General features: G+C 42.4%; 1 protein-coding gene across 2 annotated transcripts in view; it reads left to right on the top strand.

Annotated features, from left to right (window-relative positions):
* ELN (elastin) overlaps positions 1–23,167 on the top strand; it is a 144,040-nt gene that overhangs the window by 90,884 nt on the left and 29,989 nt on the right. For both annotated transcript variants that reach the window (XM_068270037.1, XM_068270036.1), the window contains 10 exons: positions 7,367–7,579; positions 7,859–7,906; positions 12,412–12,591; positions 14,694–14,732; positions 15,524–15,556; positions 17,405–17,431; positions 17,907–17,957; positions 18,720–18,755; positions 20,189–20,227; positions 21,120–21,155. In XM_068270037.1, the coding sequence (XP_068126138.1) occupies positions 7,367–7,579; positions 7,859–7,906; positions 12,412–12,591; positions 14,694–14,732; positions 15,524–15,556; positions 17,405–17,431; positions 17,907–17,957; positions 18,720–18,755; positions 20,189–20,227; positions 21,120–21,155 (702 nt within the window). The remainder of the gene's footprint in view (positions 1–7,366; positions 7,580–7,858; positions 7,907–12,411; positions 12,592–14,693; positions 14,733–15,523; positions 15,557–17,404; positions 17,432–17,906; positions 17,958–18,719; positions 18,756–20,188; positions 20,228–21,119; positions 21,156–23,167) is intronic.

The raw sequence follows: 23,167 nt of genomic DNA, 5'->3' as shown, positions 1-23,167 counted from the left end.
TTCATTCCACTAGGATACAGTGTTCATTGAAATATGTTTATTGTAAACATCACTAACAAAACATTTTTACTAGTTCAATATGTTTAATTCGACAACCTTTATAGGCCTACCAGTAAAGATATATATGATGTCCATTGACCCACACTGATGGGTTGGAGACAGATTCAGACCTCGGTGTCACAGGTGTGGATATTACACCAACTAATGAAGGAACTGACTTCCATCCTGCCAAAATCTGTGGAGTTAGCCAGTGGATTGCATAGAAAGGTGCTCAGTCACAGAAGTAGTTGTAGTTTATAAATGTTACACCTCTAACGCATTTCACAAGACATTACCTACTTCCTCAGGATGTAGAATTTCATGTATGATAATACAAAGCAAGATTTGTTGACTTCTCCATTCAGTGAACTAAAATTGTGGACAATAAAGTAACAAGGATTTTATGCCATACTTCTTCATGTGGTAGGAGACTCTACATGTCTTCTTTGCTCTAAAAGATTCTTTACAGCATAAATCCTACTGCCAGAAAAAAAATGGTAACAGAACAGCATTCACATAGTTAGACACATCACTTTTGTCTTCATTGGGAAGCTTAAATCCAATGCCAAGTTTGAGGAAGTGATTACATTATCTTCTCAAACCACTTCAGCAAGGTGGCCGGTGCATGATGCTGTCTGCTGTCCCTACATTGGCTATGCATTCAGCGGCATTTACCAAGGACCAGTTAGACGCATAGACAAATCACAACCTGTGGCAGGCATGACTTTCAGATCTTCACCAGCATTATTGTTGCAGTGGGTGGGTGGAGGGGATAAGGCTGTCAGCCCCGAAATAAATTTGAAAAGTTTGGTCTTGATAACTTTATCATCCACAATTTGAGCTTCCTGAGTGGAGTAGTCATTTCTTGTTTTGTACTCACACACTTTAGCCCTACGTCCTGAGAATGCTATCGATGCCCCATGGAATGCCTTGATGTCCAGGTGTTAATGGTAAACAGTTGATAAACCAAAGTGTAATTCAGCAAATGTATAGATTTTTTGAAATTTTAGTTGTAGTCCCCACACCTGTGGCAACTCGATCTCTAATTTCTCTAACCCATCAATGTGAGTCGACGGGTACCATGTATTTCTTTACTGTATGGCCTGTAAAGGTTTTCCATTAAAGTAATCACATGGAATCAGTAACCAGATATATATTTACCGTATATTGAATCCTGGTGTTGGTTTTAAGTGATGTTAGCAATAAACATATTTTAATTAAACATTGCATCCTAATTGAAATCAACAGCCAGGCCTTCCATGCAGATCATTCATAATTCTGTAAAGTTACTGGTACCCAACAGTTACCTCATGCTCCATATCTGGTGGTCTCTAGTAGACCCACCTTATTTTGATGTGGGATGATAGAGGATCGGGGTCATCCAATACTTATTGCTTTAGTGGGGCTTTTGGTGAACATTATCAAAATGTACTAAAATCGGCTTGTTTTCCTTTAGCACATGTGGAAAAACTCCACCAAAACTCTTTGAACAACCACATCTGATAAACAGCATCTTTGATGTACAGATAATATCATCCTGTTTGTGGATTTTGTAATCACTATGTCATCGGGTCTGAGAGGCAAAAGAACAAAAAATCTGAAAGTAACCTTAAGTTTAGCACAAATCAAAGCTTGTAAAAATATCACTATATCCATTTGTCGAAACAAAATAATGATCTAACTTGTTTATTTAGGCACGTATAAAAAGTTAATAAGCCAGACTCTTAGCACATTTGGTGATTTCTTTGTTTGCCTGTATGGTTTTCATTGGACAGCTAAGCCTTAAAGAGCACTGCCTGTCTAGTAACTCACTTTCTACAGTTTAAACGGCACTCCACAAAGTGTCGAATAAATATTATATGTGTGAAAGCTTCAGAGATTTTTTTGTCCTAAGGAGTAACATGTCATTAAAACATACATGAGCCTGCTGTAAGGAAATTTAATAGTAATGTTGCCCTTTTTTGTAGCCTTGGTTACCCATCTGCTGTTTTGTTTATTTTTTTTTCTATACTTGAGCCTAATGAACCCCTACTGTAGCAGCAGTCTCTGCTCCCTTAAAGAGACTCCGTAACAAAAATTGCATCCTGTTTTTTATCATCCTACAAGTTCCAAAAGCTATTCTAATGTGTTCTGGCTTACTGCAGCACTTTCTGCTATCACAGCCTCTGTAATAAATCAATGTATCTTTTCCCTGTCAGACTTGTCGGCCAGTGTCTGGAAGGCTGCCAAGTTCTTCAGTGTTGTGTTTCTGCTATGAACTCCCCCTTTCAGGCCCCTCTCTGCACACTGCCTGTGTGATATTTAGATTAGTGCAGCTTCTCTCTGCTCTCCTATCTTTTACAAGCTGGATAAAGTGTCCTCTGAGCTGGCTGGGCTTTCACATACTGAGGAAATTCAGACAAGGGCAAAGCTGTTTGCATGAAGAGCTGAAGGGGGAAAGAAACACACAAATGATCTCTTGAGATTCAAAAGGAAGGGTGTATACAGCCTGCTTGTGTATGGATGTATTTTGTATGTGTGGACATACTGTACATCAACCTACTTCCTGTTTTGGTGGCCATTTTGTTTGTTTATAAACAAACATTTTAAAACTGTTTTTAACCACTTTTAATACGGCGGGGAGCGGCGAAATTGTGACAGAGGGTAATAGTAGATGTCCCCTAACGCACTGGTATGTTTACTTTTGTGCGATTTTAACAATACAGATTCTCTTTAAGGACCAGAGACTGCTGGTACTGTACAACTGCGCTTACTGACAAATCGCTGCAGTAATCCATCGCTCCCGCCGATCATGCCGTTCTGTCCTCGCCACAGGCTCCTCTCTCTGCTGTAGCTATGACGGCACAGCGCTGTGCGCCGGTCAGGAGCCACTTTCATTGGCTCCTGACCCTGTCAATCAATGTAAGCCAATGAGATTGGCTTAAAGTGATGACAGGCCCAGGAGCCAATGAAAATGGCTCCTGACCAGCTCAGAGAGCTCTGCCATAGTGAGCAAATTGCGGCGAGGTCAGTTGTAGCGGTGGGAAGCGTGATTTACTGCGACATAGAATCTACATCCAGTCAGGGCCGTAGCACCACCTGCTGGACGTAGATTCGTACTGCGCCGGTCCCAGAAAGGTTAATCTTTATTAACATTGTGTGGTTAACTCTCCCTAACCTGTGGGAACATTATACATGTTGTTATCTTATAAATGCCTGAAACCCCTCCCCCCCATCCTTTCTTAAGATGCAAATGTTGACCAACTATCACCATCTCTAGTCATGTGACATTGGTGACAAGATTAGTGGGCACAGTCTTCAGATAGATTAGTGTGGCACACCTTTCTAAGTATCCTGGGTGCATAAGCTTGGTGGTAAGCCACGCCACTAACCACAATCACAAAAGTCCAAGGCAAGTTAGCACGCTATTATATTTGTTATGAATGCCAATATTATGTTCTGATGAAGGGGACCCCTATTAACCACCTCGGCGTTCTGATTCCCAAGGATTTCTGTGCAAAAAGCGGTACATTTAATTTTCAGCACCTTTTTTCCTGTAACTTACCAAAATGAGCCAAGCAAGAGTTTAGTATACATTCTGAGTATAATAAAAGTGTCAAACACTAATTCTTGTCAAAAATAAAATAAAATTTATGAATAACTAACTGAAATACCTTGCATTTTTCCTCAATGCAGAAATATAAAGAAAATGCAGAAATAAATAAATCAATGCAGAAATAAATAAATGAAGGCAGAAACAAAATTATACAGGCTACAAGTGTACCTTAGAACACTTCTTTAGTGTGGTAGATCTTGAAGCATGGTAATGCGCAAAGTGGCACGTCACAATCTGGGCAGTAAGTGCGGGTCTCCTTCCGCATCTTTTTGCCATCCTTGTCCTTCTTATTGCAGCAAACAACGCACCTTCTTGTAGGGTTTGCTTTCTGTGGGGTCGGTGGCAAGTACTCCACAAAGTGTCTCCCTGAAAGCCGTGCCGGATTCACGACATATGATGCCCTGCGCCCCGGTCTAGATGTTGACTCTGGTGCGGGGTACTTCGTGCAGATTGCTTCCGTCAGCTGCCAGACAAAGTCATGGTGGGGTACAGGCCTTACACAGCTTTTCTTGTAGAGCACATAGCCATTCCACAAGCACTGCTCAAGTAAGTGGCGGAAATTTTTTTTATAATATTTCCGCTGCTGCTTGCGGACAGCCGGATAGAAAGTCATGGCTCCATCAGCCCTGTCCACACCCCCCATAGTGTTGTTATAATCCAGTATGGCTTTGGGTTTATCCACCTCCTGTTTACTCCTGTTGGTGGTGCGGACAGTCTCGGCATTATGAATAGTGCTGAGGACACAGACATCACGTTTGTCCTTCCACCTTAGAGCCATCATTTTGCCTTTCTGCCAGGCAACGACCTCCCCCTTTTTCAGCTTCCTGGCAGAAAAGGCCGGCGGCAGATTCCGACGGTTAGCCCTCAAGGTACCATAGGCATCGGTTTTATGCTGGACCAGGTAATCAAAAAGTTCAGGGGAGCTGTAGAAATTGTCTGTCGTCAGGCAGTACCCCTGATCCAGCAATGGCTCAATTAGGGTTAGGACAGAGGAGGTGGCACACCCAAACTGGCTGAACTGAGGGGCAAATTTGGTGCCTTTGCCCGTGTAAATTACAGAGTTCCAGATGTACCCGGAGTTGGCCTCACAGAGCATATACGACTTCACCCCAAAGCGTGCCCTTTTTGAGGCAATAAATTGCACCCAGCTCAGTCTCCCCTTATATGCCATGAGGCTTTCGTCAACCGTGATGTCGCGATCTGGAACATACACAGCCTTGAAGTTCGCAACAATCATCTGGTATATGTCCCAAATTTTTTTCAGCTTGGGTGCGGGATGGGTGGCCTCATCAAACTCCTCGTTGTTTCCGAAGTGCAAATACTTCATGATGAGGGTATACCGTGGCTCGGACATAACAGATCCAAAGAAGGGCGTACTGAGGATCTTATTAGTGGTCCAGTACCACTTCTGCAGCGGCTTACCAACAACTCCCTGGAGGATGACGAGCCCCAGGAACACCCAGATGTCGTTGCTGGTCACAGGTTCCCACTTCCTGCTCCGCGAGAACCTGGGTAGAGAAGATCCCTGCTGATGTTGCGCTGCATAGCGATTCGTCTCCTCAACAATCTTGCGGATGACGTCATCAGTCAGGAAGAGCTCCAGAAAGGACAGCGGACTCTCGTCGCACGCGATCTTCTGCCCGGGTGCCCATGTGAAGGGGAACCTGGGTGGCGGAGCTTGAGTGGGGCTCCCCAGCTCACACCAGGTGCGTGCGACCGTCACTGGCTCCTCGGCTTCCTCATCACTGGTCTCCGTCTCCGAAGACAGGTTACCGGGAACATCGCTGTCTGTCGATTCCTCTAGGAGCTCGTCTTCGCTGTCGCTTGCCTCGAGGACATCCAACAACTCCTCGTCACGCACACGCCTCCGGGAGGACGAGGCCATGACCCCAAGCAGGGTACGGGGTCACGAGCAGCGACAAAAAAAAAAACGAAAAAAAACCAGCAAAAGCAAACGCACAGGGATCACAGCGTCTTGAAAAAGACGGAAAGCAATACGCAATCTGACAGTAATATGAACGAAGCTAAGGCTGGAAAAAAGCAGTAATCGCACAGAAATCGCACAGAAATCACAGATGATAGCTGTAAACAGACTAACACTGGACGCTGAGGACTCTGAAAGAGGGAGAGCCAGTAACTGTTCAGGGCTTTTATTGAGAGCTGACAGGTGTTTGTGTTTGTGCAAACAACTTTTTGAAATACAGTAGCATGATTGGATTACATAGAGTTTGTGTACCTATGTAATCCAATGATGCTGTCGCCGCGACGGACACTAGGGGGCGCAGGAGCCGGCGTCAGAGGAAGTGGCTGGGCTACGCCATCTTCCCTGACTGCCGGATCTCCGTAGGCTTGCGGAGAGGAGGGGAGCAGGGACCGGAGGATCGGGGGAGCCTGGGGAGCGGGGACCGGAGGATCGGAGGAGCCTGGGGAGCCTGGCGCCGGCGATCAGAGCCAGCAGGAGGGAGAGGGAGCCCCGCAGCAGCCGCAGCAGCACAGAGGAGGCGGCGGAGATCACGCTGTGCACGCTGGTGAGTGGGGACAGCGCTGGACGAGCTGAGCTCGTCCTAAACACTAACAGCAACTTTTTCTTGGACGAGCTCAGCTCGTCCAGAACGCTAGGGTGGTTAAATAAAAGGCCTTCATAACAAAGATAATGGTGTGGTAACCTGCTGTGGGCTTTAGTCTTCAATAACTGAATGCAACTCTTCTTAACCTCCCCAGCAGTATGATTACTTCCAGATTTTAGGGTCTTAATGCAGTGTAATTTTTTTTACACGATTTTAGACCCTAAAACCAGGAAAAAATCACACCACATAGAGATCTGCAGCAGACCAGCACATTACTCACCTCCCCTGGATCCAGAGCTGCAATTCTCCATCTGTCCTCCGGATGGCACTGGATCCCTATAGTGAGATCACCGGCTGTCGTTATGATGACATACAGCGATCTCACCAGAAGGATTTAGAGCCTTAGAGGAATGGAAGAAGAATGGCTGCCAGCGTCTGGATCCTGGGGGAGGTGAGTTGAAATGCCCATTGTGAGTAATGCTCTGCCTATACTGTACCTCCCGGCGGCTACCGCGAGTCAGGCTCAGGGTTACAGCTCTGAGCTGCAGATTTCCAGCCAGAGCCTGACTCAGGGTTACCGCTAAAGAGGTTAATAACCTAGGGTCTCATTTATGGAAAGTATTTGTGCTTGTTTATAAAAATCAGCCATATTGTTTATATCATTTACAAGCACTGTAAAAATGAGGGGTGAAAACAAGATGTTTCATGAGAACCAGCAGTCAAGGTGACTCAGGTAGTCAGACTTTCTGCACCATTTATACAAATCAGAGACAGAAAAGATGAATTAAAGTCCATAAAAAAGTAAACAGACAGCAGATAAGTCCTTATTATTCACATTTTCCATACAGGTTTGCTTCAATCTAGTCAACTCACAGCCAGTAACTTTTGCGAAGTCAAGATGTAAGCCAAACCTGTGTTTGCAGTTTAACATGGTCAAGGCCATATGTCAAAAGCCCATAATTTCCAGCAGCATATGATATAAATTAAAAAGTATATTACAGAGTGGCAACAATGTGTACACTTCAGTAAAATTCTTATTTATTAAGCACAGATAATTCATTAGAAACTTTTTAATGGGTGGTTCTTGCAAAAACAAATGGATGCACCAGAGCATTACATGTTGAAGTATATGGTGTGTTAATACTGAACATGTCATCCTATGCAGGAACTGGAGTTGCAGGCTTACCTGGTGTAGGACCTGGTGGTGTAGGACCTGGTGGTGTTGGTGGTGTTCCTGGTGCTGTGCCCGGTTTAGGCCCTGGAGGTGGAGCTGTTCCTGGTGTTGTGCCTGGCCTTTACCCTGGAGCTGGTGGTTTTCCTGGTGCTGGTGGTTTTCCTGGTGCCGGTGGTTTTCCTGGTGCTGGTGGACTACCAGGAGGTAATGATTACTTAATGATAGACCAGTGTTCTCCCCAGAATTTTTTTCCAGCATGCAAAGTAGCCGACTGGGCCTCCGGGGGTGAGGGGGATGCAGGACCAGTGCAACTCTGCTTACAGCATAAGAAGAGGAATTAAGCTGATAAAAGCCGGGTGCTAACCAAAATTAGCCGGGGGGAGCACTCAGCTAAAAGAAAAGAGCCTGGGGAAAACACTGTAGACCTAAGATGGTAGTGTGTAAATCTTTATCTTCTAAAAATTGCTGTGTTGTCTGTTTCAGGAATACCTCAACTTGGAGTTCAACCTGGTGGCAAGCCTCCTAAATATGGTAAGTTACCAGTGACACAGTAGGCAAATATCATAACCAATCATGCTATTATCATGCCAATATCTCACTGTCCAATTACATTGCCACATAAGCCTCGGCTAAGCCCTGACCCAAAATCAAGCAACGCGGTATGTTAGATTCAAGTAAGACAAACACGTGCCACTTTCATTGAGGCCGGTTTCACACCTGAAGTTTGAAATGCAATACGAGCAGAAATTAAGTTTCATATGGTTGAACTCGATGGATGGATGTCTTTTTTCAACCCAAATAACATTAATAAATATGTAACTATGTGATCATGCACCACTGTGCGGTGAGCGGGTCGTATGCATGGGCCCACCCCTGGCTAATGCTGTACTCCCTGCTGAGCAGGAGGAACGTCACTAGGATTCCTGTCAGTCTGCACATGCATGACACGTCGCACCGCACACCTGTTGTGAATACTTGCTGCATCGCCCATAGACTTGTATTGCTGCATGCAATAACATAGACTTTGCAGCAGATTTTGTGATTTTGCCACCGCGTTGCATCCATGGACTTGCATGGCCCTTGTGGCAGGGAAGCAGCAGGGAAACGTACAGCGGAGTGACGCAGGGCGAGAGTGTGCAAGAGACTTTAAAGTAATTCAGTCTTTTTGAAGAATAAGCAATTCCTTAAGTTTAGCTTTATATATTTGCAATATTAACGGTAGATTCTACTTTAAATTGCTTACCTTATATAAATAAATTCAAATGCTCAGTTTCACTCCAATCACTTCACTTCAATCACTTAGTTTGTGCAGGTGTGGAAAACAAGGAACCATTGTTCTTGGCCTTTGCAGCTAAATACTCATGCAGGAATGGGATGTTCTTGAGCTGCAAATGAAAATAAAAGAAAAAGTTTTAATAAAAGAAAAATATTTGTGCAGCCTTGATTCATGTTTATAGCAAATCTGTAGCAAGATTGGAGCTTCACCTTATTTCTTCCTGTTGTAAAGTATTGTAAAATGTGAAGAATCGGCTTTACCTATTTTGGATGCATATAATAAGACAGGTTTTGTGACCGGTGTAAGCCAGTTAGATTCATACTCTATTATGTCCATCATTCAGTAGGATTTGGCACAAGTATGGGCATTTCATTTCCCATGTTGAGAGGATATTATTCCCGCTGACGCAGAATAATTTGTCTAAATGGGCTGAGGTTAACAACTTTTGGTGATTATTTTCTGTTTCTACTGCTTCTATATTTAGTGTGGGAATGGAATATTTTAGGTTTTGTAGAGGAAAATTAAGCAAATTTACACTGGTCAAAATGGAATATAATAAATATATTTAACTACGGTGTAAGTAAATCTGTATGGGAACAGAATATTTTATCTAAAGGTTAAAAGTGGAAAAAAGATAGTGAGCCTGATTTACTTAACTATACCTCACTTTACACTAACCAAATGTTCATTTTAGTATAATTTTATGTGTAGATTATTTATTGTTTTCAGTAAAGCATTTTATGGCATTAGAGCTCAGTCCTCGTAAAAAAAAAATGTTTTCTAACCAATCCTTCCCACCTACTCCAAATAATCTAAAATGTTCTCCCTTACCTCCCCAAGCCCCCATACAAATGTAACATAACAGGGCATGTCATACATACTAGCCCCATCCACTGATATACTGTGGGGGAAGGGGGGGGGGGCCTCAGTAACTGTAATAGTCATAATGGCACTCAGCATTGCAGTTATCGGTAGATAGAGTTAGGGAATTTAGGGTTGGGCAGCAGCAGCAGTAGAGGTCCTAAGGTAAGGCACCCCTAGGGAGTATTTATGCTTAAAGAGAACCTGTACTGAGTAAAAAATTTTAAAATAGACACATGATGTAACTTCAAATGAACATTACATAGTTACCTTGCCATCAGTTCCCTTTCAGAAGCTCACCATTTTCTTCTTACAGTGATCCCTTCCAGTTCTGACAACATTTTGTCAGAACTGAAATATATCCGTTGCTGCCAGTTATATATCAGTTGCTGTCAGTTACAGCTGAGAGGAGAACTGATGTGTCCATGTTTCCCTATGGCTCAAGTGGGCGATGTTACAGTTTAACAGTGTGCAGACCAGGAAGCTGTTATGGGGTAATAGCCATTTTCAAAATGGAGGACGGAGAATTCTATTGATCACAGTGGACAAACAGGACGCAGGAGAGGAAAAATAGATTGAGGAGTAGACTGCACGGGAGGCAAGTATGACTTGTGTATGTTGATTTTGACTTTTAATTTGCAGTATAGGTTTTCTTTAAGCAGGGGAAGTCGTAGGGATAGGCACCACTAGGTTGTATTTAGGGTTAGACAGCGGTAAGGGGGATCAATTGGTTAAAGAATTAAAAGGGAGGGCTCCAAATGAGAATAGGGTTAGGTCATAATAAATACCGGTAAAAATTATCAATATTTTACTATCATAATTTCCTAGTAAAATATTGGTAATATTATCAATATTCTAATAGCGGCTATCTCAGCCGCCCTTTTTACCAGGTGCCTTTTTTTTTTTTACATGTATTAAGGTTTTAAGGTGTTAATGCTTTTTTTTATAATAAAGTATAGAAAAAAAATATTATATCGGTTTGACCCAGTTCACATTAGTGCTTTAAAATGGTCCGTTCCCAAATCGGAAAGGTACCGATCGGAACAGATACGAATGGATCCAATGTTATCCTATGGATCCGTTAATATCCGTCCGTTCAAACGGATGCGTCCCGCACGAAAGGCTGAACGGACTGCAAGTTTCCTCCTGCAGCAATGTTTCCGGACCGCTGAGCAAGCGCAACGGAAATGGATCCTGAAGCCCTGCATTGGGGGCAATGAGAAAACGGAACGTTTCTTCACACTACTGGAGTAAACAGACCATTCTAAGAAGCAAAATCCACTTTGGTGGTGGGGGTCTGGGAGGATATGGGGAAACAGAATGGAAGCAGCTGAACGGCAACAGAGGAAAAACGGATCCAATTGACCGGTAATCAGTTCCGTTTTCATGGATCGGTTTTCCACTTAATAGCAAGTGTGATCCGGGCCTTTGTCTTTTGTGTACAAGACAAACATTTTCTTTCGCTCAGTTTTATTACTGAATACTGACATGTTATGTAAAACCATTACATTGTAATCTGTACTTCGAATACATGTGGGAACTTTCCTCTTTGCGCTGCACTGTACTGAAAGTGAAAGGCCTAGCAGACTTTGTGGATCACAGTGACATCTAGAGGAATTATTTATGTAATGAAGACCAGCCTCCAATTTTTGAGAACAGAGTTTTGTTTGTAGCTTATTCCTGATCACAATTGACCAGCGATAGATAACATATATCATAGAGTTTAAATGCGTTGCTTATATACATGTTGGCACTTATCCAATTCACTTTTTCTCCTGAAACATAATTTTTCACCTACGAGATAATCTTTCATCTTCTGTTTAACCACTTGAGGACCCACCCTTTACCCCCCCTTAAGGACCAGCGCTGTATTATGTGATCTGTGCTGGGTGGGCTCTGCAGCCCCCAGCACAGATCAGGGTGCACGCAGAGCGATCAGATCGCCCCCCTTTTTTCCCCCCTATGGGGATGATGTGCAGGGGGGGTCTGATCGCGTCTGCGTGCAGGCATGTTGCGGGGGGGGGGGCACCTCAAAGCCCCCCTCCGCGGCGACATTCTCCCCCTCCCTCTCCTACCTCCCTTCCCCGGAGATCCGGGCTGCACAGGACGCTATCCGTCCTGTGCAGCCAGTGACAGGACGTCCCCTGTCACATGGCGGCGATCCCCGGCCGCTGATTGGCCGGGGATCGCCGATCTGCCTTACGGCGCTGCTGCGCAGCAGCGCCGTACAATGTAAACAAAGCGGATTATCTCCGCTTGTGTTTACATTTAGCCTGCGAGCCACCATCGGCGGCCCGCAGGCTATTCACGGAGCCCCCCGCCGTGATTTGACAGGAAGCAGCCGCTCGCGCGAGCGGCTGCTTCCTGATTAATCAGCCTGCAGCTGGTGACGCAGTACTGCGTCGCTGGTCCTGCAGCTGCCACTTTGCCGACGCACGGTATAAGCGTTCGGTCGGCAAGTGGTTAAAATAACTTTTCAGCACTTTGCAACTGACAAAGTGCCAAAATGAAGGTGGGAAAAGTGCTGTCAAAATAATTTTTAAGTTTTTTTTTTTTTTTGCTTTCTGGTGGCTTAAAAGGCATGTGATTGATAAAGTGTAAACATCACCTAGAAGAAATCTTAAGAGAAAAAAATGAATTGAATAAGGGCTGTAATGCTTATGTGATGCAAAACAGCAGGCACTGGGAGGATGATTATTACAGAAATGCTGTTGTGGTTTGATAGACCGTTATTTAGTAACTCATTTCATTGCTCATGATTTTAGACTGTACACAGAAGAAAAATATGAAAAAAATCAGACATTTTAAAAATGTTTCATTGAAATAAACATTCAAGGATTCTTTTACAGAAACATTTGAGTTCATGCTGTAGTTAAGGGGAAACTGATTGTCTCTGCAGGTGTTCCTGGTGCTGGTGGCGTGCCTGGTGCTGGAGGAGTTCCTGGAGTAGGAGGTATACCAGGAGTTGGTGGAGTTGGTGTTGGAGGTGTACCAGGAGTTGGTGGAGTTGGGGTTGGTGGTGTTCCCGGAGTTGGTGGTATCCCTGGCATTGGTGGCGTACCTGGAGCTGGTGGTGTTGGTGAGTAGTTAAATGGTAAAGCTTTGCTTTGTAATTACTGTATCTTTTTATACAGGGTACATCACAGGCCTTTCCCTAGCCAAGGCCACTCTACCCAAGAAGGGAGGTGAGAATCTTGTCTCAGGTGGCATATTTCTAGAGGCCACAGAGACAATGCTCTCATCTCAGCTGCTGGGCCCCGAGTGTACTGCTTCCAATCCTGACTTCCTTACCAATGACAGGAGAGTACTCTGGCATGTTATCTTTTCTATGTCAAGCATTGGGAATCCGGGAAACCAACAACTTGGCTACAACATCTTTAGCTCCGTGCTGGGCTACATGCTGTTTGTGTGTATCGAATACTCACTGCTCCTGTTCAACTAGCACTTTATGTTCACCTCTGATGAAGCCCCCTTAGTGATGAGAAACTTGTTGGGTTGGCATGGGTGATTTATGTGCATTCAGCGGGACTGAACTTGTGTGTTCCTATGGGTTATTTTCACTGTCTGTGAGGTGCAGTTGCTGTGAATTTAATAGCTGAAACCTTCAAAGGCACTTTATATTCCCACCTTTACAAGTTTAGATTTATTTTTATTGTGAGAGAGAAGTTGGCATTAGGATTTGGCTAATTATACCCATTGTTGGTGGTTACCTGTACCCACCGGATGCACGATAATAATAGATATGATAAACTATCATAGGTAACTATATATCATGCTGGTAGGACGATATTCTTTATAAATGGAGTATTAGTCATAATTGCCACTTTAATCTCACTTTAATTACCACATAAAGCCTCTGCATGTTCTAACCCTGTGTTTTAAAGGATACCTGTCCTGAGACAACCTAAGGTAAGCACAGCGGTATGTTCATCCTGGGTCCAGATACCATTGTGCATTGTCCATTTCTCTCCCAATTCCTCCTGGCACCTACCAGCTCCTGTAACCATTCCTTGAAAAATGTGACTTCTGGATAAAGTCAAGTCTTCAAACAGGAAGAGTCAGGCCTTCTGCAATGTTTCTTCCTATTACCCTTCCATTTCCTCCTCTTAAAGAGACTCTGTAACAAAATGTTGAGCCTTATTTCTTCTATCCTATAAGTTCCTATGCCTGTTCTAATGTGGTCTGTCTTACTGCAGCCTTTTCTAATTGCACTGTCTCTGTAATAAATCTTATCTTCTTTCCTCTGTCGACTCTGTCTGGCTCAGGCTGGAATGTGTGGAATGTGCAGCACTGCTTGTCATTGGCAGAAGCTTTACACACCCTCTCCAAGCTCTGCATGAGTCACACAGTAAGCTGTTCTCAGCCTATCATACTCTGGTTAGAAGCCATGTCTTTTGTTTGTAAACACTGCCTAAAACTGTTAATTACAAGCCAGGATTGCAGCAGGGAGTGGCAGAAACAGCACAGAGGGGCCCAGGAGAACATAATGAAGAGAATGGTATGCTTTTTATTGTAAGAATTTTAGAGTACAGATTCTCTTTAAGGGTAGTGAATAGGGCAGGGAAGAGGAAGTAATGGGAGGGTGATAGGAGAGATCATCGCAGCAAGTCTGCCTATTCTTGCCTGAAAATTGGACATAAGCTGAATGTCTAATTTTTCAAGGAGTTATTACGAGGGCCAGAGAGAATGAGGAGAGGAACAAACAACGCACAGAAGTATATGGATCCAGCTTGGTCATACCTCTGTGCTTGCCTTCGGCCGCTCAAGCTTGGGTCAGGTGTGCTTTAAGGAGATGGACTGTATGAAGTAATGATAGTGTGATTGGTCATACATACCCCATGCTCTCCTAGGCTTGTGTGTGATAAATTCTTAGCTAGCTGCAAACTGAAATGGAAAATTCTTTTTTAATAAATTTAAATTCCAATCAGACTTGTGCAGCACTCATCTATGCTTATGGTACTTTTATTATAAAAAAAAAAAAAAGTGGAATTTCCCATTGAAAGCTAACATAAACAATAGATTGGGTCCTCACTTGATTACTGCCTATTTTAAATAGATATACAGTAGTTTAAACAAAAACAGTATTAACATACATCTTAATATTGCTTTCACATATTTTGTTTATGTTTTTCACTGTGACAAATAGTTGTAATAGGTATATCTCTGTATTCTGTTATCCAGGTCCTGGCGGCATTGGTGCTAAGCCTCCTAAAACTGGAGGTGAGTTGTATTTACAGTACAGGTAATGATTTACATAAATCAGATAGTTAAGAGGCGCTTTGCTAAGCAGCAGCTGTTTTATAGGCAGTTTGGAGCTGCGTTTGATAAGTTAAATAATTAAAGCAAACTGAGAGACATACTGTATATGGCTGCATAACTGACTCATGAGTCTGAAAATCTCCAGTTCTTGTGGACAGAGGTGTATCTACAGAGAGAGGCATGTGCCATAGGGCGCCACTTACTGGAAGCGCTGCTGTGTAGCATCCTAGGTTTTCTCCATACAAATTCTAGTTTTCATCTGGGGGGACATTCTGCTGCCTGCTTACATTTTTCGGGGGGACAAGCTGCCTGTTATTTGGGGGATGTATACAGGCTGGTCTATTGTGGTACCCCATTCCTACAGGCCATGCTTCACCTCAACTTGGACAGAACCAATTCAATCAAGACCAAATATTTGGAGAGTGCTCCTCCTTCCCCAGGGGTGGATTTCAGTGTTTGCCATAGGCGCTGTTTTCCCTAGATACGCCTCTGCTTGTGGCTTTCTGACACAATGATCCAGAACCAGTATGCAGGCCAAATGTCCATCAGTGCCAACATGCTTAGTCTAGATTATTGAACCATATATACAATACTCAGAAGCCACCCTAACAATAGCATATTCGTAGGTTGGCTATGACTACCTACGTACTTCTATCAGCACAGGGTTCTTTTTGAGTGATTTCTAGATGTAGACATTTGCCACAAGCCCGGAGCTGTTCTGTAATAATTTATCTATATTCTAATATTTGCAGGTGGATATGGAGTTGGCGGTGTACCTTCAGGAGGTGAGTCATTTTGCATAATCCCTTCTATTTGTATTCCTTATTTAAAACAGTAGATGTTCTGCTTACTGAACAAATAAGAACAGGACCAAAAATGACAAAAGATTCATTTTTACATGTGAAACCAGCAAGTATAACTGGTACCATCCAGTTAATGTGCACATTGTGCTTATAACGCATGTTAGACAAACTATACAATAATACAATAAAATAACATTTGTAAAGCGCTTTTCTCCCATAGGACTCAAAGCGCAAAGCTATGTATGGTGCACGTGTACATTTTGCTGTCAATTAGTGAATAGACCCTAAAGTGTGAACTCACCCTAAATCTGTTTGTTTTACAACTGCAGAAAAGATGCATTCACACTAAGCGCATTGCATTGCAATAATACTGCATGCGAAAGCACTGCCAATGCAATTGTATTTCGCATCACATGTACATTTGATTATAAAAGGTGTTCACTTGTGAACTTCAACGAAGAAGTTCACTGTAACAGAGGTGAACTGGGAGAGGGGAAACAAGTGCAGGTGGAAACCACTATCCCAACAAAGTCATCCCACAAAGATGAGCACCAAGAGTAAAAAAGTGTACAGAAGTAACAGAGGTGCAAACAGGATATAATATCATACATTTAATACAAAATAAGATGGGGGGGGACTTACCTCCCCAGGACAAACACAACAATTCTATATGATCAAAAATTGTAATTCTTACTCCCAGGAGTAAGAATTAAATTTTTTGATCATTTAGAATCATTGTGTTTGTCCTGGGGATGTAAGTCCACCCTTACCCCCCCCCCCCATCTTATTTTGTTTTAAATTTATGATATTTTATCTTGTTGGTGCCTCTGTTACTTCTGTAAGCTATTGTGATCCACCTGGATGGGTGTTCACACCCTTGTTTCCTTCTACGGAGCGACTTCTTAAAGTGGATCCGAGATGAACTTTTACTCATTGCATAATTGTGTTCCTTTCCTATTGTTTATAGGGCATTCCTCAAGTCAAATACTTTTTTATAAACTTAATAAGCCACTCCCACAGGTTTTCAGAGAGCCAAGGCACTTTCAGACAGTAGCAAGGGCTCATGGGAGCTAAGTCTGGGCAGGAGGAGGGGGAGGTATTTCTAGCCAGAGATTTCAGAGGCAGAGGGGAGGAGGGAGGATGAGGGGGGATTAGTTTTCTTTGCTCAAGATGCAGATAAGCCTGCCTCTGTGTAATGTTTACAAACAACATGGCTGTCATTGCATCACAGGAAGAAATATTCTTATTCTATTAAAGCTGTTTGCAGCTAGATATGCTGTGTAAACTAGCTAAACTTTAGATAAGATATATAGACAAGTTACTTGTTATAGTTAGTTTTTCATCTCGGGTCCGCTTTAACCTGTGTGGGGACAGGTCTAATATCCCTTCATGTGAATATAGTGGTTGCCTGAACATTGGCAACCCACACTTGTGAGTATATTTCAATTTGCTGCTACAAATTATCCACCATCATCAATAATACACTATTGGGGGCTCTCGATTTTGTTTTTCTTGTTTTCCAAGAGTAAAAAAGTGTTTACGGTAGATAAGCGTAAATAAGCCTAGATAAGTCATCGTTCCCTCAAGGAGCCTCTGCTGAAGCTGTGTCTATCAAGCACCTAGCGATGCATTTTCCATATTGTTCAGCCTATTGCCATGTGATCATGCTGGTTGTGGATTTACTGTACATTATGATCTGGTGGCCACTGTTTGCATTGAGTTCTCTTTTATGGTACCCAGACTCCATCTTGTGTGTCACAGTCTTTCCAAAGTACAAAGAAATAGCTTGTTCTTCCACCTGCTAACCCCATCATTCATTTTGCCTTCCAGTTGGAGCTGGTGGTTATCCTATTGGAGGTGAGCATTACTTGTTCTATAGAAAACAAATATATCTGCCATACCTCAAACTGCAAACATTAAAGCAATATCAAGCAATTTATGATGCCAGGAATTTGTCTCTATATGACAGATATTTATTATATGCCTAGATTGAGCATGTAGTTTTGATTTACATAACCGGAGGGCTATACTTCATCTACCTCTTAGCTGCTCTGATATTTTTTGCAGTCTTTTCAAAACTCTATATGAGCGAGATTTGAAATGCTATACTGTATTTACAGCCTGGAATACCTGTGTTGTCATTCATGTGCCCTCAATACATGTATTTTAATATAACAAATAGAGAATATGTTTGAATATTTGTCAATAGGACCCAGTCCCCGTTCATGGGTATGGATTGTCATTAACTATTAGCGTGTATGAATACAACAGGAAGTTATATGTTTGTGATGAATAGTAAAATAAAAGGTGACTGTCTTTTTCTGTCACACAGCTGGAGGAGTCGGTGCTGGTGGCCTCGGTGCTGGTGGCCTGCCCATTGGAGGTTTGTATATAATTTTACAATGGATGCTTTCATATTATGCTTGAACGCCTGAAAATGTATTATAAACTGGCAGGTAAAGTGTTTCAATAAAAAAATCCAATACAGAGCCCTAAGAAAGGGGAAAACTATACACGATATTCTACAAGCAGGAAGCCTTACCTTGAACAATTGTTCCTATTAGTGCTATGGGCGTCCAAAGAGGGGGGGGGGGGGTGAGGGGGTAATACTGCAATTTCCTAAAGCTATTTCCCATTACAATTTTTTTTCTTTCACCTGCACTTACCATACTCAGTAGTCACTGCTGGAGACCTATAGACATTGTATACTTGGCCAGTGGGCTCGTATGTCATTCCTTCTCTATAGGTTCCCGAGAAGGATTCATCTGAAAATGGCACCTGCAAATAATGGCGCACGGTGTTGCTGCTAATCTGTTTGTCACTTATCGCTATTTAACGTTAAAGCCTTATCGTTATTTAACTTTGTTTATTTTATTGAAAATTAGCGTAAACACACAGAACCCTCTCTGTACCTATCTTAACCCCTAGACTCCCCTGGTGGAGCCTAGCCCTAACCACCCCCTGGTGGTGCCTAACCCTAAGACCTCCCTGGTGGTGCCTAACCCTAACCATCCCCCTGGTGGTGCCTAGCCCTAACCATCCCCCTGGTGGTGGATGTTAGTGACAAATCTAGGCTTTCAACAAATATATGTTCTGTACGTTTTGCTTGTATTACCTACTTAATGATTTCTTCTTATCCCTGTAGTTGGTGGAGTCGGTGCTGGTGGATATCCAGGTGGAGGTTAGTAACAATTGCCTTGACTACCGTATATACTCAAATATAGGTCTAGAAATTTACCATAGGTCTGATTCACTTCATAAAAGTATAGGTGTTGAGTAATGTGTGTACTAATAGCAACATTCCCATTTGCAGATATTTACCCAGTGGTAAGTGATACTTTGAGGAAAGGAAATGTTAAGAAAAAACAAATGTGAAGGTCCTGGCTACAACAATTAACAAGGAAAGGGGCAGGGGGGAAATACTGGGCTGCAGGAGGGGGAGTGAATAACTGCAGCACTTGGGGGCCTGGAGGAGGTATTGGCTGCACTTAAGGGACAAGAGGGGTTAATGGATGCAATATTGTATGTGTAGTGCAGTCATTAACCCCTCCTAAGCCCCAAGTGCAGCCATTAACTTTGCTGGGTAGACTTATACTTGAGTCAATAAACAATTCCAGCTTAAGAAGGTTGAATACTGTAGTCAATTTATACGCACTGTCGACTTGTATTCAAGTATATACTGTAATTTGAAGTGAGTCATAGCTTTTGCACATGGGAATAAATAGCTATAAACCATTTAGAGTGTCCATGCTGACCCCTGTGCAGCTCCAAAAGCATTAGAACTATATCACGGAGCAGAGATTGCAATGTGATGTGCATAGACTTGCAGTAAAAACTTGTTTAAGTAAGTCTAGGTTATACAAAATTTATTAATAAAAAAAAGTTGCTGTGTATGACTGCAGTCCTCTCTAATATGATCCTGGCTATAGTTACAATCATGTATTTCCAAATAGCAGATCTAGCAGTGCAAAATCTAGCTAGGGATTAGGGGACCTCTCATGTTCACCAACCGTGGTGTACCTCAGTGAGTCAGAGCCTTAGCTATAGTACCTTGTGCCCTCACAAGTAGCAAGGTGGCTGGATAGTATACTGGTTAAGGGCTCTGCCTCTGACATAGGAGATCATGTTCAAACCTTGGCTCTTCTTGTTCGGTAAGCCAGCACCTTTTCAGTAGGAGACCTTGGGCAAGACTCCATAGCACTGCTACTGCCTATAGAGCACGTCATAGTGGATGGAGCTCTGGTGCTTTTTTAGTGGCTGGATAGTGTAATGGTTAAGGGCTCTGCCTCTGACACAGGAGACATAGGTTCTAATTTCGGCTCTTCCTGTTCAGTAAGCCAGCACCTATTCAGCTTGGAGTCCTTGGGCTAACATTGCTACTGCCTACTGAGCACACCCTAGTGGCTGCAGCTCAAGCGCTTTGAGTCTACCATTGATATTATGAATTAAATGAATCTTATATGACTCTTATTAGTACACCATGTAAAAATACTGCATTCATGTGCTTTTTAGCACAGTACAGTGGAAAATTATGCTTCTCATCCCAAAGCAAATATTACAGGAAGGTTGTAATATAATGACATCCTGGTGACTATGTGTTTATCCCTTTGGCAGGTGTTGGTGGTCTAGGAGCAAAACCCCCTAAGACAGGAGGTGGGTATCAATCTCTAAAAATCATACTGTTTGGAGTTGCTGATAGGCAAAAAACTTTCCTCACATGCAAATCTCCACTGACTTAGGAATTTGATTAAATGAGCATATAAAAGCTTCTAGGTGTTTGTTAATTAACCAGCCCTCAGCTAACTGATTGGCAGCTGCCAGCTTTGATTAGCTAAATTTCTTTCCCTTCTGGAATCAATGGAAATGTTTGCGTTAGGAATGTTTTAGGCCCAGTGCACACCAAAAACCTCTAGCAGATCTGCAAAACATTAGAGGTTTTTGAAGCAGATTTCAGAGCGATTCTAGGCATGTTTTCTAAACATGTCTAGCGGTTTTTGGAGCGTTTTTGTGTAGTAGATTACAAATATTGTTACAGTAAAACTGTTACTGAACAACTACTGTAACAAAAACGCCTGGAAAACCGTTCTGATCTAGCGTTTTTCAGAGCGGTTTTCCACTTTCCTATACTTTAACATTGTGGCAGAAACGCCTCAGAAATAAAAAAAAATGCTGCAGCCCCTGAGTTTGCGTTTGTGGAAAAAACGACCCGCTCTGGTGTGCACCACCCCATTTACTTTCATTAGCCAAGCGGGTTTCCCCCTGCAAGTGGTTTAAAAAACACTCCAGAACCACTCTGGTGCACCAGCCATGATTCCTCATTATTCATAATTAGATGTACCGTAAGCTTCAAACTCAGTCCCAATGGCTTTAAAACTGTTTAAACCCAGTGGCTGCTAGTCATTTAGGTGACAGCTTGTTAATTAGCTGAAGAAAGTGATTGACTTTGTTTCAAATCATGCAGTGTTTTTATGTTTGAGCTGATTTCTCCTCATAAGAAGTCTACAGAATGCAATGTGCCTAATAACACTTTTGTTTGACAATGCAGGTGGTGTTGGTGGAGTTGGAGGTATTGCCGGAGGAGGTGGGTACCGATTTAATGAATAATTAATTTGCCCGTAAAGATAGAGAAATTTGTGTAAAATTTTAATGATCTTATATAATCTCTGATGTCAGCTTGGAGATTAGCTTTGTCTTGTCCGCTTCTTAAAGAGGAACTCCAGTGAAAATAATGTAGTAAAAAAAAGTGCTTCATTTTTTACCATAATTATGTATAAATGATTTAGTCAGTGTTTGCTCATTGTAAAATCTTTCCTCTCCCAGATTAACATTCTGACATTTATTACATGGTGACATTGTTACTGTGGGCAGGTTATTTAGCTGTTTCTAGCTGCTCTGTCTGTTAGACAGCTAATAACAGCTATTTCCTGTCTCTGAACATTGTTACATTGTAGCAGTTTGCCAGCAGTACCGCGGTCTTCAGAGCCTCTTGTGGGAGGGGTTTCAGCACAAAATCAGTCACACAGCGCCCCCTGATGGTCTGTTTGTGAAAATCATTGTCTTTCTCATGTAAAATGGGGTATCAGCTACTGATTGGGAAAAAGTTCAATTCTTGGTTGGAGTTTCTCTTTAACTCTCTGGAGGGTTTTTGCTTTCTAAGCCTCTGGAAAGTGCTACAATGTTCAGATCCATCATTCACCCACTATGGCTATAACACAGTGCAGTATACATTTTTAAACATACTATAGTTAGCATCTACCTTTCTGCAGTGTATGTAATTATTTTCCCAAAGAGGTCAATAATGTCTGCATGGAATAGCAGAATCTTTAAGAAATTTCACTTTATTAGAGAAAAAAAGCAATCCATTTAGCTCACCCATAGAAAACTTTTAGGGAATAAAAATTGTGCTTTATATCAAACTGTGTACCTTATAATTCTGAGTACAGAAAACACAGAGGGGGACATTTATCAAGAGTGTCTGAGACAAAATATTTTAAAGGTTTTTAGAAATCCGTGCAGAACGGTCTCAGACATCTTATATCCTTATTACATCCTTCTGAAACTGTTCTAAAATAGGAAGAGTTAGGAAGGTTTATCAGACAGTGCAATGTAAGAGGAAAATTTCTGTTGCTGAGGTAACCAATATATCTGCTGTATTGCATCAATGCCAAGCATGAGTTAGGGTTAAGCACAGAACAGCTTCACAGGATTCAGCAGGGGAGGATCACTTAATAAATCATGTCTAGCCTGCACTGCTGCACAATCTGTAGAAGTGCTATTAAGCACTTCTTAATCTGCGGCAGTTTAGGGATGGATTTGCACTTTTCTTAACTGTAGTGCAGTTCTAGAAATTCATGCTAAACTGCTGCTATTAAGTAGGATTTGAGAAGGTTCTTATCATCGTGCAGAACTATTCCCCCTGCTAGTTAGAACGGTTTAAGATGAAAAAACTGTCAGTAATGCTTTGATACATCTGGCCCAATGACCCTTCATCATGATTCCAACACAGTGCACTCAGTTTGGAGTACTCATGTTGCTGCAATCATTCAGTTAGTGCAGTTGTGGAAAACGAAATCCTGCTTTGTATGGCTGAAATACCTGGGCTCTCTGTACTGAAATACAGAATATAGGTTCCAAGCTTGGAAATAGGCACCGTTTCAGCTCTGGAAATTAACAGCTGGCTGATCTTGAAATGCAAAGGTAATTCTGAATAACAATTAACAGCAAACACGTGTGCTGCACTGAAACATTGCATATTTTAGGGCGAGTGGAAGTTTACTCTGAAGAGAACCAGTCATGAGCAGGCATATATTGTTATGGGAATTTCTACAGTAAAATCCCTCTAATGGTGATGTCTGCCATGGATCACTGGTTGTCCTGTTTATGTAATTGCATTGTTGTTGCCAATTACAGCTTGGCTTGAGGCCGTAAGTCCACACAAAGGCTGTCCAGTGCCTTGCCTAACCTCAGTCCTGCCAACAGATACTCTCCTCGTGATGCTAAAGCTGTCACTTTTCAAAGCCTCTGTGTTTTCTTTGTCATGTATCCCTGGCAGTACCTTTGCTATATGACAATTTCATGACTGTCTATTTTCAA

The sequence above is a fragment of the Hyperolius riggenbachi genome, chromosome 2 (genome assembly GCF_040937935.1).
Source record: "Hyperolius riggenbachi isolate aHypRig1 chromosome 2, aHypRig1.pri, whole genome shotgun sequence".
Classification (NCBI taxonomy): Eukaryota; Metazoa; Chordata; class Amphibia; order Anura; family Hyperoliidae; genus Hyperolius; species Hyperolius riggenbachi.
The sequence above is the reverse complement of the archived record's forward strand: the minus strand, read 5'-3'. Positions and strand labels throughout refer to the sequence as shown.